Here is a 12,830-nt window from a genome sequence, read left to right as displayed (position 1 = left end):
CTGTACGAGGCCAACACTAGAATATGCTTCACAACTTTGGTCACCGCAAACTTACAAAAGTAGTTGAAAAGTCAGAGAGAAATGTGACGGAAGATGGTACGAAAATTCAAACGTCTGTGCCACAGTTAGAAATCATAGATTTGTCATCTTCTACGATAGAGACTAGTAAGGTATGACTTAATAACAACCACTGAGTGTCTGAAATCCATTTTACTGATGCCGACAGTGAAGCAATCTTGCGAAAGATACAAAGACAAAACAGCCAAAGACCAGAATAACAAATCAAGAAACTCGTTAGAAAATATGTAAAGCAACATTTTTTTTTCATATAGTATGAGAGTCGTGGATGATTGACGTAACCTAGTTGAAGAAGTTCAGCCTGAGTTAAAGAGGATGGGTCTCAACCAAACAAGGAATCGACATGATTACCATCGACTTGCAAAATTGGCTTCTGAAATCGAAGTGGGAGGAGATGGGGGGTGTTGGGTGATGACAACAAACCTAGTCTGCCTCTAGTTTCAACTTAGGACCCAAGTGTCTGAGGGCAAATATCACAATAGCATTCAAGTATATGGATCAGGAAATATTCAGCCAGTTGCTCGTATCCTAGATAAGGCCAAAACTTGAATATGCTTTTCAAGTTTGGTCACCGCACCTGAAGAAGCACGAAGAGCAAATAGAGGAGGTCCAGAGGAGGCCAACAAAGATGGTGCCAGAGTTAAGAGAGATGGATTACAGGGAGAGGCTAGAGGCCTCGGATCTGTCCAACTTGGGAGAGAGAAGAGTGAAGGGTGACCAGATCACAACCCTTTAAGTCTTTAAAATAGACTGATGACATAGAGAGTAAACATCTTTGAAAGATCCAGACGGCAAAAGATGGAGCAAGACTTCAATAAGATCGTTGTGAACAAGTACTTTTCTAGTGTCAAGAGTGGTGGAGGAGGAAGAATGGAAATGACTAAGTGAAAACACTGTTAACGCAGACAGAAATGCAAAAATTGAAGAAGCTGTACGAAAGAAGAGAATGTCTCAGGGGCCCCACGAGTGTCAGACTCCCTCCCTGTTCAATACAAACAGGTAATCACACAGACACATGGAGGTCAGACAGCCTCTCCTGGAAATGACGTGGTCAGTGAGTTAACATACTACTCGACAATTGTGCCTCGTAACCTTGCTGACTTCACCAGTGGGTACCAACACCTGCATGTTGACCCCTCCAGTGGGTACCAACACCTGCATGTTGACCCCATCAGTGGGTACCAACACCTGCATGTTGACCCCATCAGTGGGTACCAACACCTGCATGTTGACCCCACCAGTGGGTACCAACACCTGCATGTTGACCCCACCAGTGGGTACCAACACCTGCATGTTGACCCCACCAGTGGGTACCAACACCTGCATGTTGACCCCATCAGTGGGTACCAACACCTGCATGTTGACCCCATCAGTGGGTACCAACACCTGCATGTTGACCCCACCAGTGGGTACCAACACCTGCGTGTTGACCCCTCCAGTGGGTACCAAAACCTGCATGTTGACCCCACCAGTGGGTACCAACACCTGCATGTTGACCCCACAACACCTGTGTGTCGTGCATATTCAAAACAATCTGGTCCAGTGTAGGCTGGGTATCTCTTGGAAGTGTTCCATCTGTGTTGACAGTCGCTGTTTGTGTGTTCTTTATAATATGTGTTGACCAATAATGTCATGTGGGCAGACGTGTGGCATGACACCTTCTGCCGACGATGTGCCAGGTGACCACTAGGGTCGGAAACTGTGGCTGGCACAATACAATATCAACATTCCAGGCTCCTTCCTCATGTTGTCCTCTGGACAAGAGAGGAGCGAAGTGAACGAAAGAGGTTAAGACTGGTTCCTGCTGCTGGGGCAGCTTCCAAGATGATGAGGTCATTTTCCTCTCACTATCACAACAAATCAAGGGAGACGTTCCAGGTGATCACTGATATAGGGAGATATGAGGATAGGTACATATAGCGTAGGACAGGTGCCCCTTCGGTGACAGGTTTGTGGAGAGCACATGAGCACTGTTCCCAGCGTCCTCACGAGCCTGTGTGAGTTTTGGCATGAGCTGTGAGGAGGATGAGGGTGAGGTCACTGACAATCGGAAGAATCCCCTCCCTCATCACCCGACGGGCTGGGAGATCCGACATCTGACAATGTGGATGAGACAAGGCAAGTGACGGACCCCAGGTGATCCAACTCTCTATCTTACACACAGAGAGAGGTTCTAAATCCTATAACGTCTATACATTAAGAAAGATCGTCTTTCCAGGAGATGCCATGACATTCAGTCGAAAATAATGGATAGCGCCGATTACAATTGGATCACTACCCACTGACTTATTTCAGTGGGGGTGTCATATCATGTGTGGCGGGGTGGCGACGGGAATGGATGAAGGCAGCAAGTATGAATATGTGCATGTGTGTATATGTATATGTCTGTATATTCATATATACGTTGAAATGTATAGGTATGTATATGTGCGTGTGTGGACATATATGTAGATACATGTGTAGATGGGTGGGTTAGGCCATTCTTTAGTCTGTTTCCTTGCGCTACCTCGCTAACGCGGGAGACATTGACAAAGGGTCTGTTATCAAGAGTAATAGCTGATTCCTTGATAGACATAACAGACTTACGGGTGTGGACCACCACAGCGTTCCGCTCGTATATCGTCAAATGATTTGGTCCACATTTGGTTCCGTAACGAGAGATGTGTGAATCATACACAGCGACTTGAATGGGAGGTCATAATTCATCAAGGGACAGTATGTCTTTCCATACGTGCGAAGTGCTGGATGTCCCACCATCACCCCTTATATCTTATGGTTGAAGGTGACAGCACAGTATTTATGTGGGTTACAAGACCTTCCGTGGGTGGGGGTATATGATCTTTGGTCTCGTAAATATAGGACGGTGGGAGGAAGGGGGGGAAAGCTGTCCTGGGAGTTGTACTCGTCCAGGTATAAATAGGTGAGCAGCCAGGTTACCAGCATCAAAGCTGTGATCGCTTCTGCACCATGAACATGAAGGTAAGCGGCTCTGGCAACACCTGGCTCTACCTGGCCATATTTTCCTTGTACCTGTGTCACACACTGAGAGAATTTCATAGTACTTTTGAGATATCATCTCCTCTGGTTGATATTCAAAGTTGATTGTTTGATGCAGTAAACAGACCCCGAGAAAGGAGAAAATAATAGACTTCATTTTCACAAGAAAGTCAAGAAATACCATATTTACATATGCCCTCGTTAGACCCAGTCTATTCAATTTCTCTTTCAGGTGTTGTTACAGGTGGGTGTAGTGCCCGTAACTGCTACACACAAGGTCCCTACACCTCATCATGCCCCTTTAGGTAAGCAACAGAAAAGTATACGCTCAGTTTTCCTTTTCGTCTTCGAGTAAATCAATTGCCTAAAATCTAGAGCAGATGAGAAATGCAAACCTGTCGCAAATATATCCTTTATATCTTCATCATCACTGCTTTGAGTAATGAGTTTATGTATCAGATGGGATTCAATTGTATTTCCAGCCTATTCGATACGACTCATCTGAGGAGTTTGAGTCTCCCAGTTATGGCTTCGACTGGGCTGTGCAAGACGGCGATTCAGGCAACTCCTACGGCCAACAGGAGACCCGAGACCACGACCACACCCAAGGGTCGTACACTGTACAGCTTCCCGACGGTCGTCTGCAGAGGGTGACTTACTACGTGGACGGTGACTCAGGCTTCGTGGCCGAAGTCTCCTACGAGGGCGAGGCCAGGTACCCTGAGTCTCGCGAGTACCAGCCACCCCAGACCCAGTACAGTTCCCCCTAAGGCAGATGGTTCTGTAGAGGGTTCTGTGCGCGTCCCACTAAACCAAGGCGGCCACAATGTCTCCACTGCTTACCCAGGGACGCCCCTCCACCCACACACACCTGATGGCCACTTCCATCACTGTTACCAAACCTGGCACCTAATGTTCTTGTATATACCTGTGTTGACCAGGCTAATGGCAGGTGCTCCTGGATTTTTCTCTCTCTCTCTCTCTCTTAAAACATTTATCTTCTTCTCTCCATTGCATATTTCACCTACAATATATCTGATGTAGAATCTATTAACTTCAAGTATGCACTGCTACAGTTCTTCTGTCTGACGGTCTTCGCCGGTCGAGGAAGACTGGATGGTTCCCAGGGGGTCGCTATCTGATCACTATCAAGCGACAGAACAGCACCTCACCCTTTTAGCCACTGCTCCTACGACCTGGCTCTCTTTCCTGTTCGTTTCTGCACCATGCACAGTCTCAAACCCAACCTCTTCGCTGTAGAATAACCATTTTCTTTTTTTTTAATTTCTTCCTCCTCCGAGACCCAGGTGTCTAAGGCTGCGTTTTCTCAAAACTGTCAGATCTCTAGCTATAAACTTACCACAGCTAATCATTCCCTTGGATTTTGAGCTCCTCAAATTCAAAGGCACCTGGCTCAAAATGTCTCAAAAACCTTCTATGACTTTGCCTTTGTTTATCATGTACATTTCCCCTTCAGATCCCCCCCAACCCCCACCTAGATATCACGAACTATGCACATTCCTTCGACTATATACATTTTCTGTGACGAAACTTTTCTGTTCTCTGCGTCACATTCGTGTTATGAAATCCTTTTGTGTTGGGGATTAATAGTGTGCACTACCAGGATTAAATGGACTTAACTGGTGATTCAGCAAATGTTAAGTGGTGGAATCATGGCCCTCTCATCTACCTGCTCCACCCACTGTGCCACCTAACGTGGAGAATGTGGCGTCTACATGGCCCTCCCACCTACCTGCTCCACCCACTGTGGGCACAGTGCCATCTGTTGCACTCTCTTCACCACCTGTTTTAACCACTGTACATCCTGCCACACCCACTGTGTACTACCTGTCGCACCCACTCTACCACCTGGAACATTGCACCACCTGCCGCACCCACTCTACCACCTGAAACACTGCACCACCTGCCGCACCCACTCTACCACCTGAAACATTGCACCACCTACCACACCCACTCTACCACCTGAAACATTGCACCACCTGCCGCACCCACTCTACCACCTGAAACACTTCACCACCTGCCGCACCCACTCTACCACCTGAAACATTGCACCACCTACCGTAGCCAGTGTACCACCCTGCCACACCCACTGTTGCCACCTGCCGCACCCATCGTGGGGCCACCAGCCCCTAACCAGAGTACGTGGCCCTGGGTGGGTCATACAGAGATCATGACCTTCGCCCGACCTAACTCTACCATCACGAAAATTCTCTGGCAGTACTATATGGTTCCTCTGTACCAAAGGCTCTCCACCTAAAAACCTCCATTTCTAACCCCCAGACTAAAGTACATTGGCGGTAATGAACATCAATAAAAGGCCAGAGTGGCAGAATTTTCCCACCCGGAAGTAAATGTCTTGATTATCGCTGTCAGGGGAATGCGTGATCTGCATTTCGCAAAACCTTGGGCAAAGCCATATAGAAAACGGCTCCGTGACGTCATCGGTGAGCACACACATATATATATACCGAAGACTCCAGAGGGTCGAGTGCCCAGTTGCCCTCCAGTACTTCCACAATGTTATATAGGGTGAAGAGCCTCATGGATCTTAAATGTGATATTCTGACTCGTAGGATAGTCTAAATGTGATATTCTGACTCGAAGGACATTTTAGATGTGATATTCTGCCTCGTAATACATTTTAAATGAGATATTCTGTCTAGCAAGACATTTTAAATGTGATATTCTGACTCGCAGAATATTTTAAATGATATTCTGCCTCGTAAGGCATTTTAAATGTGATATTCTGCCTCTTAAGACATTTTAAAAGTGATATTTTGACTCGTAAGACATTTTAAGTGTGATATTTTGACTCGTAAGACATTTTAAATGTGATATTCTGACTCGTAAGACATTTTGAATGTGATATTCTGTCTAGCAAGACATTTTAAATGTGATATTCTGGGTCGTAGGACATTTTAAATGTGATATTCTGACACGTTGGACATACAATAAGCATTTGGCGATGGCCTCTTAGTGTAGTTCCGCATCGTTCATAGATCTGTTGACGAATTCTGTGAACACTACGCTACCATTACATGGCTGTGTGATGTAATGGTAGCGTAGTGTTAATAGAATTCATGACTTCGCAGGGCATAATACTTTAGTAAACCATACTGGATAAGGCAGTACAGGGTAGGCACATATCAAGCGAAATATGGGGTTCGTTAATGTCAAAGTAGGTAATGCACTAGTGAAATATATGTGGAATACTGAACATTATGGTAAATCTTGACTACATGGAAATCTAAGTGAAGTTCATATAAGTTCTGCTGATATTTAGCAGGTATGTTACCTACTCTTACATTCGTTAACCCCACAAGTTTCTTGATGTATTTCTGGGTCTTTGCCTACTATCATTTCCTGACAGGTTCGTTCGTGTGTTTTAATAATCTAAATTAACTATAAAACTCGTCCATCATAATGTTTGCCATTTTCCATGGCTAGTTTCGATGCGGAGCTAAAAAATAGATTTTAGCTATATTCTCTCTTGCTTAATCTGTCGAAAACTATTGTATAGTTCCCCCTTAAAATAACGTTTGCCTTCCGTTTTCTCTCGTGTTTCATAGAGTGTTGTGCTCCTGGGTTTGGTAGGCGTGGTCGTGGCAGACAGACATCCCTCACATTCCTACAGATCTCCGCAGGTAGTACCAATGGATCAGAGGCCAAGTATTGAAATTCTGTCTCCTTAAACAAAGGACGACCGACATGTTGGCTATAGAATTATGATAAACTTAATTGTCTCTGTTCAGGATAATTCAAGTATTATAACTGCCATAATACTGTACACAAATACGGAAAATATAGACAACGCCACACATGATCTCGTCTCTATTTTCAGAGTTCGGAGGAAAACTCTTTCGAGTCGGACGAGGCCAAGTACGACTTCAGTTACGCCTTGAAAGACGACGACTCCGGCATCGACTTCGGCCACCAGGAGGCCCGGGAGGACGACCACACCCAAGGGTCGTATTACGTGCAGCTGCCGGACACCCGCCTGCAGAAGGTGACCTACTACGTGGACGGGGACTCAGGCTACGTGGCCGAGGTGACCTACGAGGGCGAGGCCCAGTACCCGGAGTCCTCCGAGTCTCGTGAGTACAGTGCCCCACGGTACTCCTCCCCGGAGTCTGAGTCGCGTGAGGCTCCCGTGTACGCCCCGCCACCACCACCTAGACCATCATACGCCCCGCCCAGGCCATCATACGCCCCGCCCAGGCCATCATACGCCCCGTCCCGGCCATCATACGCCCCGTCCAGACCGTCATACGCCCCACCCAGGCCATCATACGCCCCGCCCAGGCCATCATCATACGCCCCGTCCAGGCCATCATCATACGCCCCGCTAAGGTCTTCGTACTCAAGTCCTGAGGCGGAGGAGTCTCGCGAGGTCCTTGTATACGTCCCCTTCAGAGGGCCCGACTCAGCAGAGCAGTCCCAGGAGTCCTCCTCCTCCTCTTCCTCGGAGGAGGAGGAGGAGGAGGAAGGGCCCCACCGTCGGGTCTACAACCCACCTGTGCCTCGGTACTTCCTCGGCCGCTCGGAGGAGGAGTCTGAGGAAGGGCGAGCCCTCCCCATCACCCACTACACCCACCCTCACTCCCTCCAGTCCTATCAGCCGCCTGTTTACATCCCTCTCGATCGCTCCTAGGGCGTCCCCAACTGACATCCCTCTCGATCGCTCCTAGGGCGTCCCCAACTGACATCCCTCTCGATCGCTCCTAGGGCGTCCCCAACTGACATCCCTCTCCAGCCGTCTCTTGCGACAACATCCACTCAAATGTCCTCTGTTTATGTAGGATAATCTGCTGTATTGTGAATAAATCTTGTAGAGTACATAAGACTCGTGTACAAATTAATTCCTGTACTAGAACTATATATTTCTAGGATAAACTAGAAGTACCAGACAAGCCTACACTCTAGAACCACAAAGACAGGACATAGTAGAACAATAATTGGGTTGTTAACCACTCAAACGAATCTAACAAGCAGTTTAGTCATTTCGTAGATATTACTTGTCCATAACCAGTCACACAGCTTCCCAAGTTGGTGGAAAAAAGTTATGACAAAAAAGTCAGCAGCGAAAAATATATATGGAATAATCTCAGACACGTAAGGAAGTCTAGCGATTGCCTTACGTGTCAAGAACAAGAGAAACCTGCAGCGCACAGTAAGTTGACCACGTCCACCATAAGGAACCACTGAAGTTGAGTGATGTACTTTTTCATGTATGAATACACGTGAGTACACGACAATTTAGGGGAGTAATTATGGGTAAGTTATCGAAGTATTTACGATGGAAATGGCATCTTCGAGGCATGAGAAGTCCAGTGAAATGAACCTGTTTAGAAATATAGAAATTAGTGGCGTCCTAACGCAGACGAGAAAGCACAACTGGCACATGTCTGGGGGGCATTGAACACTATCTGTGATGTGGACACTATGCAACACATACACACTCTGTATTACCTGTCGTGATTTTACATAAAAATATAGAACTACAGAAGCTTATCATTCGTGTCTAACTCACAGCAAACCTTGAACGGCGTACGAATGAACGAAAATGAAACCTCAATGAAAAATTATTGGAACACGATAAAGACTTAGAACATGTCTTCCGTCAAGATAAGAAATAGAACCTATGGCTCATAACTGACCTTATACACCTGTAGCTCACAGTTGACCTTATGAGCGTTGGTAACAAATGGCCTGCGCACCACGCAAGGGGCAGGGAGGGGCAGCTTCCTTGGTGCGAGAATGTCCACGAAGACACATTAGTTGCAGCGGTCAGCCAGCCAGCACACAGTTGTACCGCAACTCGACCCGGACGCAAGGCAAACCTTCATTCTGGTCATAGTTTTACATCCGTGTCGTGGTCCAGGATCTCCACCATGTACCACGACGGTACGACATCTAAATACGACGGTACGACCCTTGGGTGGGTATGGAGGCGTGACGACATGACCTAGCTCAGGTCAAAAGGCCAAGCCATCATACTTGTACAGTCGCCACAGGAGTCGTACCGTCGTGCACAATGGTCGTACCGTCGTGCTCAAGGGTCGTACCGTCGTGTTCGATGGTCGTACCGTCGTGCTCGATGGTCGTACCGTTGTGTTCGGGGGGTCGCACCGTCGTGTTCGGGGGTCGTACCGTCGTGTTCGATGGTCGTACCGTCGTGCTCAGGGGGTCGTACCGTCGTGCACAATGGTCGTATCGTCGTGCACAATGGTCGTACCGCCGTGCACAATGGTCGTATCGTCGTGCTCAAGGGGTCGTACCGCCGTGCTCAAGGGTCGTACCGTCGTGTTCAAGGGGGGGTCGTACCGTCGTGCTCAGTGGCTTCGTGCTGTCTGTCTTGCTCAAGGGCTGTCCAAAACACTTCCCTCTTAGCGACGCAAAGCAGCTGACAGCTCCTTGACGAAATGGACAGAAATATGAACTAAAAGTCAACAATAAGACAGAATTTCTCTTTAAATAATAACATAAAAATGCTGTTGTTAAGACGCGAACCTCAGAAGGGAAAATGTTTTGGGGGTCAGGATATAAATTCAGTGAATGCGAGGCACACTAAATGAGATTTGACCCCATACACTTTTCTCGGGCGTGTTTCAGACCTCTCAACCAGGCAGGTCAGGGTAGGTCAGTCACGACGTAGCTATCATCCTTGACCTCCGTGTGTGACGTCATGCTGCCCCTCCCCCCTTCCTCCTACCTTTGGCACTTTGTTTAAGTGCTGCTGAATCACCTCGTCTCTTCGGGAGGTGTGAGGGGTGGTGGTGGTTTAAATTCGTTCATCACGAAGTGGGAATTGTAACACGGGAAAAGCACTGACGAATGGGAAGTTTTTATACCGATGGAAAAAGACATAAGACCTTTATTTTTTTCCTCTCTGTCTCCCTTCTGGAAAGGTTGGAGAAAATGTATTGTCAGGTCAGTTCCTGGTGCTTACGGATGGTAGAAACCGACTATTCCTTGCTACAGTTCGTGCTGTATGTTGCCTACGAACGCTAAGATGAAACACTCCCTCCCTTTATACATATATATGTATTAACTTTCTAAAATGGGAAACAGAAGAAGGAGTCACGCGGGGAGTGATCATCCTCCTCGAAGGCTCGCTACCTCGCAAACGCGGGAGACAGCGACAAAAAAAAAAAAAAAAAAAAAAAAAAAAAAAAAAAAAAAAAAAAATTTATTATTATACTTTGTCGCTGTCTCCCGCGTTTGCGAGGTAGCGCAAGGAAACAGACGAAAGAAATGGCCCAACCCCCCCCATACACATGTATATACATACGTCCACACACGCAAATATACATACCTACACAGCTTTCCATGGTTTACCCCAGACGCTTCACATGCCTTGATTCAATCCACTGACAGCACGTCAACCCCGGTATACCACATCGCTCCAATTCACTCTATTCCTTGCCCTCCTTTCAGCCTCCTGCATTTTCAGGCCCCGATCACACAAAATCTTTTTCACTCAATCTTTCCACCTCCAATTTGGTCTCCCTCTTCTCCTCGTTCCCTCCACCTCCGACACATATATCCTCTTGGTCAATCTTTCCTCACTCATTCTCTCCATGTGCCCAAACCACTTCAAAACACCCTCTTCTGCTCTCTCAACCACGCTCTTTTTATTTCCACACATCTCTCTTACCCTTACGTTACTCACTCGATCAAACCACCTCACACCACACATTGTCCTCAAACATCTCATTTCCAGCACATCCATCCTCCTGCGCACAACTCTATCCATAGCCCACGCCTCGCAACCATACAACATTGTTGGAACCACTATTCCTTCAAACATACCCATTTTTGCTTTCCGAGATAATGTTCTCGACTTCCACACATTCTTCAAGGCCCCCAGGATTTTTGCACCCTCCCCCACCCTATGATCCACTTCCGCTTCCATGGTTCCATCCGCTGCCAGATCCACTCCCAGATATCTAAAACACTTTACTTCCTCCAGTTTTTCTCCATTCAAACTTACCTCCCAATTGACTTGACCCTCAACCCTACTGCACACAATAACCGTGCTCTTATTCACATTTACTCTTAACTTTCTTCTTTCACACACTTTACCAAATTCAGTCACCAGCTTCTGCAGTTTCTCACATGAATCAGCCACCAGTGCTGTATCATCAGCGAACAACAACTGACTCACTTCCCAAGCTCTCTCATCCACAACGGACTTCATACTTGCCCCTCTTTCCAAAACTCTTGCATTCACCTCCCAAACAACCCCATGCATAAACAAATTAAACAACCATGGAGACATCACACACCCCTGCCGCAAACCTACATTCACTGAGAACCAATCACTTTCCTCTCTTCCTACACGTACACATGCCTTACATCCTCGATAAAAACTTTTCACTGCTTCTAACAACTTGCCTCCCACACCATATATTCTTAATACCTTCCACAGAGCATCTCTATCAACTCTATCATATACCTTCTCCAGATCCATAAATGCTACATACAAATCGAGTAAGTAATGTAAGGGTAAGAGAGATGTGTGGAAATAAAAAGAGCGTGGTTGAGAGAGCAGAAGAGGGTGTTTTGAAATGGTTTGGGCACATGGAGAGAATGAGTGAGGAAAGGTTGACCACATTGACCAGAAAGATTGTCGGAGGTGGAGGGAACGAGGAGAAGTGGGAGACCAAATTGGAGGTGAAAAGATGGAGTGAAAAAGATTTTGAGTGATCGGGGCCTGAACATGCAGGAGGGTGAAAGGCGGGCAAGGAATAGAGTGAATTGGATCGATGTGGTATACCAGGGTTGACGTGCTGTCAGTGGATTGAATCAGGGCATGTGAAGCGTCTGGGGTAAACCATGGAAAGTTGTGTGGGGCCTGGATGTGGAAAGGGAGCTGTGGTTTCGGGCATTATTGCATGACAGCTAGAGACTGAGCGTGAACGAATGGGGCCTTTGTTGTCTTTTCCTAGCGCTACCTCGTACACATGAGGGGAGAGGGGGATGGTATTCCATGTGTGGTGAGGTGGCGATGGGAATGAATAAAGGCAGACAGTGTGAATTGTGTGCATGGGTATATATGTATGTGTCTGTGTGTGTATATATATGTGTACATTGAGATGTATAAGTATGTATATTTGCGTGTGTGGACGTGCATGTATATACATGTGTATGGGGGTGGGTTGGGCCATTTCTTTCGTCTGTTTCCTTGCGCTACCTCGCAAACGACCCCGGTATACCACATCGTTCCAATTCACTCTATTCCTTGCCTGCCTTTCACCCTCCTGGATGTTCAGGCCCCGATCATTCAAAATCTTTTTCACTCCATCTTTCCATCTCCAATTTGGTCTCCCACTTCTCCTCGTTCCCTCCACCTCCGACACATATATCCTCTTGGTCAATCTTTCCTCACTCATTCTCTCCATGTGCATAAACCATTTCAAAACACCCTCTTCTGCTCTCTCAACCACGCTCTTTTTATTTCCACACATCTCTCTTACCCTTACGTTACTTACTTGATCAAACCACCTCACACCACATATTGTCCTCAAACATCTCATTTCCAGCACATCCACCCTCCTCCACACAACTCTATCCATAGCCCACACCTCGCAACCATACAACATAGTTGGAGCCACTATTCCTTCCAACATACCCATTTTTGCTTTCCGAGATAATGTTCTCGACTTCCACATATTCTTCAAGGCTCCCAGGATTTTCGCCCCCTCCCCTAACCTATGATTCACTTCTGCTTC

At 46.8% G+C, this 12,830-nt stretch overlaps 1 protein-coding gene and 1 long non-coding RNA gene across 2 annotated transcripts; both read left to right on the top strand.

Moving 5' to 3' along the window:
* Positions 1–1,622: 1,622 nt before the first annotated feature.
* LOC139761117 (uncharacterized) lies at positions 1,623–3,693 on the top strand. The gene is made up of 3 exons (XR_011715459.1): positions 1,623–3,057; positions 3,308–3,380; positions 3,558–3,693. It is a non-coding gene; the product is annotated as an uncharacterized lncRNA (long non-coding RNA).
* A 148-nt stretch (positions 3,694–3,841) lies between these two features.
* Positions 3,842–8,255, top strand: LOC139761116 (uncharacterized). The gene is made up of 3 exons (XM_071685041.1): positions 3,842–5,625; positions 6,666–6,740; positions 6,938–8,255. Exons 1-3 carry the CDS (start codon positions 5,614–5,616, stop codon positions 7,745–7,747), a joined length of 897 nt encoding a protein of 298 aa, XP_071541142.1. The 5' UTR covers positions 3,842–5,613; the 3' UTR covers positions 7,748–8,255.
* Positions 8,256–12,830: the final 4,575 nt, after the last annotated feature.

This window comes from Panulirus ornatus, chromosome 39 (assembly GCF_036320965.1).
Source record: "Panulirus ornatus isolate Po-2019 chromosome 39, ASM3632096v1, whole genome shotgun sequence".
NCBI lineage: Eukaryota > Metazoa > Arthropoda > Malacostraca > Decapoda > Palinuridae > Panulirus > Panulirus ornatus.
Note: the sequence above shows the minus strand (reverse complement) of the source record. Positions and strands in the feature narration are given on the sequence as shown.